Raw genomic sequence first — 5,307 nt, forward strand, 5'->3', positions numbered from 1 at the left:
AACATCTGAGGAGTAATAACATCTGAGGAGTAACAACGTTCGAGGAGTAACAACATCCAAGGAGTAATAACATCCGACGAGTAACAACAATCGAGGAGTAACAACACCCAAGGAGTAACAACATCTGAGGAGTAACAACATCCAATACTTAGAAAAGGTTTCAAGACTAACAACAACAATGGAGTAACAGCAACAACAGAGTAACATCACCTGAGGAGTAACAACATACTATGCTTAGAAAATTTTCTGGAGTAACAACAAGCATTATTTAGAAATTGTTTCAAGAAGATTAGTATTAGTGGAGTGAATATCCCAATTACTCAAGAAATTTTCAGCTCCTCAATTATTGTGCCTCAATAGTAGCTCCTGCAAAAACAAATATATATATATATATATATATATATATATATATAATTCAAGGGTGCAAAGGAGGTATCTTCTGCACCAACAACCTTCAATCTAGATTTTTCAGAGAGATATTTGATGAAGGCTGCTTTGGAGGTTGGGCGGTGGTAGAGTCTAAGTCGATGTCCATTTACGGTGAAAGAAACATGGGAATCGTACATTGTAACCAATGTAACAATCCCATTGTTAAATACCACATCAACTTCATATGGTCCCAGCCATCACGAGCGAAGCTTTCCCTTAAAATCCTTAAAGTGGGAATTATACAGTAATGCCTAGTCACCTTTATGAAACACCTTATTTTTAATAAATTTATCTTGCCATTTTGCTCTTTGTTGTTGTACTGCAATAGTTCTCTGGAAAACCATTAAACGAATTTCATACAAGTCATTTAGCTGTTCCATCTTGTGTTTCTGGGCTTCTGAGAGGTCCAATCCTACTTCCAGAGCTACTATGAGTGTAATAATTTCAAATTCCACTAAGAGCAATGGAGATTTGCCATAGAAAAGTTCAAATGGTGAGAATCCTGTCGTGTTCCACCATGTTGTTCTATATGCCCAAAGACCTTGAAGAATTTTTTCAGCCCAATCCCGATGATGATTTTCCACGGTCTTGGTGAGAATGTTTTCCAATACTTTCTTTGTGCTCTCCACTTGACTGTTCGCCTGAGGATGATATGGGGTTGTTATACTATGCTTGACCCCATATTTTTCCATAATCTTTGCTATCATGTGTGACGTGAACTGTGCTCCTCAATATGAAAATATCTCTCTCAGAGTACCATATCTAGCAAAGATTTCTTCAAATAACAAGTTCGAGACAACCTACTCTGTCGCTTTCGCTATAACCTTGGCTTCTAACCACTTCGTCACATAATTTGTGTAGACTAAAATGTGGACTTTTGGATGTGAATGTGGGTTAAATGAACCCACAAAATCAATAACCCATCTTTCAAAAGGCTCAAAAACTACCTATGGCCATAATGGAATTTCATCTAAGCAACCATGCTGACCCATCCGTTGGCAGCTATCACATCTTCGAACATACTTCGATGCATCGCTGAAGATAGAGGGCCAATAATATCCCATATGTAACACCTTGTGGCCAGTTCCTTGTCTGGAAAATGCCCTCCACAAGGACCATCAATAGGAGCTTTCAAAACCTCATATATGTCACTTTCTGCTACACAATGATAGATCTTTTGATCACCCCCTGTATAAAAGAGATATCTTGCTATCCATGAGTAAAGGGCATTGTGATGAATAATCCTCCGTTGTTCCCTGTATGAGAAATGATGAGGTACTTTTCCTGTAGCCAAATAGTTAGAAATGTCTGCATCCCAACGGGTATTAGTAGAAATCACACATAAATGTTCATCCGGAAAGTTATCTTCTACATGTTCTCCTTTGTTATCATCATTTAATCTAGACAGAAAATTAGCAACTACATTATCCTTGCTTCGTTTAACTATAATGGTGATATCAAATTCTTGAAGTATAACAACCATCTTGTTATACGCCCAGGAGTTACAGGTTTGTTCATCAAATACCTGATTTCTGCGTGATCAGTGTGTACAAAAGTAGGACACCTAGTAATATAGTGTCAAAATTTATTAACAACATAGATGATAGCCAAGAACTCCTTCTCTGTTACCATATAGTTTAGCTCAGTAGACGTTAAATTCTTGCTGACGTAATATACCGCATACAACTTCTTATCTTCTTGTTGTCCCAACACTGCCCCTATAGCTGTTTGAGAGGCATTTGCATGGATATGAAATGAAAGTTCCCAGTTGGGACCATGTAAGATTGGAGCTTGGCATATTAGTTCCTTGATCTTTTCAAAAGCTACTTCACAATCATCTGTCCATAAAAATTCTGCATCTTTAGTTAACAACTGAAAAAGTGGAAATGCGATCTTGGAAATTTTTTCTATAAAACATTTATAGTAACCAGTGCAACCAGTAAAACTACGTACTTGAGTCAGTGTCTTGGGTACACGAAAATGAAAAATTACCTTTACCATGGCAAGATCAACTTGTATTCCAGCAGCCAAAAGAAAATGTCCCAGAACTACTCCCTCTTCTCTCAGCGTATGACATTTTGTTGTACTCGGAGAAACAAGCATTTTTTTACACCTTTTAAGGAGTTTCTCCAAGTTTTCCAATCCTTCTTCGAATGACCCCCCATATGGGGTGAAGTCATCCATGTGAATTTCAACACTGTCATCGAGTAAATCAGAAGAAAAAAACCCCAGTATTTCCCTCTAAAAGGTAGCAGGTGCATTACAAAGACCAAAAGGAAGGACTCGGTAAGAAAATGTTCCCCAAGAGCATGTAAAGGTAGTTTTGTCTTGATCCTTAAGAGCTATTTGGATTTGGTTATACCCACTAAACTCATCCAAGAAAGAGAAAAACTTCTTCCTGGCCAGGGTATCAACAACTTGGTTGATAAATGACAGAGGAAAATGATATTTCAAGGTTGATTTATTCAGCTCCCTATAGTCTACACAAATTTGCCATTTACCACTTTTTAGGAACAATGACTAGCGGAGATACCCACTAGCTATCCAAGATTGGGTAAATAAATCCTGCATCCAATAACTTCTGGAGCTCCTCTTTGGAAATGTTCTTCAAGGAAAGGTTCATCCTTCTTTGATGTTATCTCATGAGTCGACAGTATGCTTTGATGTAAATATGATGACTACACAAATCGGCAGGGATACCCTTCATATCAGTATAATCCTAGGAAAAATCTTCTTTCTATTCTCGAAGGATCTTTAGGAGCTATTCAGTCTGGGCTGGTGAAAGATTCAGGTTGATATTCAATGTCTTCCCTAGCTCAATCTCCACCAGTATGCTGTCAGAAAGTGTTGTTATAGGAATGTCTTCACCTTTAGTTTCCGATCTGATAGTTTCCTGTGTTTCACAACTCATGATTGATTCCAAAAACTGCCGAGTTGGATCTGCAACAGCATGAGGGTTGCTAATAAAAGTGCTGATAGTATCATCCTCTATCTCATTCTTAAAGTAGAGGGCTTGCCCCATGGTAAGCACTAGCTAGAGTTCCTGATGTTTAGTTTCGATCCCATCCAAAGACAAAGAGTTCTGCATTGACTTTTTCTGCGAGCTCGGATCAGCGGGGGATAGAGAATAAGATTTTTCGTATTTTCCCCATTAGAAATTATCATGTTTCTTGACTGACATTCTATATAGGCATCAACGGTTGCAAGCCACTGTTTTCCTAAAATAAAGGGGTGACCACTAGGTGGGGATCGCGTATGTAAGACTAGGAGATCAACAGGATAGCACCAAGAATCCACTGAAATTGTTATGTCTTTTGATTTCCCTATCAGTCTGATTGTAGATCTGTCAGCTAGTTCTAAGACTGTAGGGGTTGGATTAAGATCACACAATCCTAGTGTAAGCATGGTTTCAGACGTAATTACATTAATTGTAGCACCCAAGTCTACTTGTACATTTGGGATATCTACCCCATTAATCTGAACTGTTAGAATTGGGTTCCCAGGATCCCCATATTTTACAGGCATAGCCTTTCCCAGCATAATGTCAGATAATCTCCCCATAACATGAATTGTAAGCATATCTTTTGTTTTCTTCCCATATCTCTTAGAACAATATTCTCTAATAGTTTTAGCGTAAATAGGTACATCTTTAATGGCCTGAAGCAGGGGGACTTTTACTAACAAATTCTGGACTTCTCCTAAAAGATCAAATTCTAGTTGAGGGACCCGTTTACTCAAGGCTAATCATTCTGGATAAGGAGGATTGGTTTGACAGGCCTAAATAATAGTGAAATGAGAAGGAGAATGTTTGACAGATGGTTGAGTTGTCTCATCCATGACTGCTTGAGATTCTGGATTCTCATCGTCAAGATGTTCAACAATAATGGGTGATGTAGGAGCGTTTACTACCTAGCCAGATTGCAGATTTATCTCATTAAACCCTCTGGTATAAATGTTTTATGAAGGAAGGTTTAGGGTGTATTCTTGTTGAGCACCCTTATTTTTTGGATTTGGGTTTGTCTAAATAGGAAGTTGAGGCCAAAGAGGAGGATTATTGGAGGGAACATTAGAGGGCAGCTGTAACTGCTGCTACTGTATAGGTTGATGAAATTGAGCAGTAGGGGAAACAGGACTATGCCAGCCTTAAGACCATGAAGGAATTGAATTAGGTTGAGGATGTAGAAATTTTGAATAATAAACACTTATTCAATAGAGATTATCCCGATTATACACTATTGCAGAAAACATGCATAATACATAACCTCCTCTACGTTGATCATCAATTTACATAAGCAGAAACAATAACATGCGCACATAGAAGCATCAATCACACATATCAACACAGTATTTTCCTAGGGAAAGCATCTCGCTAAAAACCCCAACTATCTGTATATTATATTGACTGAGGACATGTAACAATACATAGTACAATACTCCTCACAAGTATCCAACACTATCTCCACCTGTTACACACAATACAACTCAGATCTGATCTCCAAATCTCCTCCACTGCTTGCCTGCCTCCACTGCACAATACCTGTTGAGAATCAATGAGAATGGCTGATCCAAACTCCTATTTACCTTGTGAAAATCACCCACACTGTAAATCACGTGAGAAAAAGCTATATTTCACTTGGTATTGGCCCACACCACGCAGAGATCATTGGCATAGCTCAATCCCATGCATGTGCACAATCTCATGCACAACTGATAGCAATCTCAACCTCTAACACCTGTCTCCACTGAACTGTACATGCACTGAGTTAACTGATGTATTCTTCAGTTGCATTATGAGTTAATAATTAGTGAATTAACTAATAACTAATTCACACAACTCATCACTTAGTCTATTGATCAGTTAGACTAAATACAACTAAT

General features: G+C 38.2%; 1 protein-coding gene across 1 annotated transcript; it reads right to left on the reverse strand.

Annotated features, from left to right (window-relative positions):
- Positions 1-680: 680 nt before the first annotated feature.
- LOC149258258 (uncharacterized) lies at positions 681-1,121 on the reverse strand. The gene has a single exon (XM_089408238.1). The coding sequence runs from the start codon at positions 1,119-1,121 to the stop codon at positions 681-683; it is 441 nt and encodes a 146-aa protein (XP_089264364.1).
- Positions 1,122-5,307: the final 4,186 nt, after the last annotated feature.

The sequence above is a fragment of the Pinus tabuliformis genome, chromosome 6, assembly GCF_031772625.1.
Source record: "Pinus tabuliformis cultivar Carrire ecotype Pingquan chromosome 6, CPIR1, whole genome shotgun sequence".
NCBI lineage: Eukaryota > Viridiplantae > Streptophyta > Pinopsida > Pinales > Pinaceae > Pinus > Pinus tabuliformis.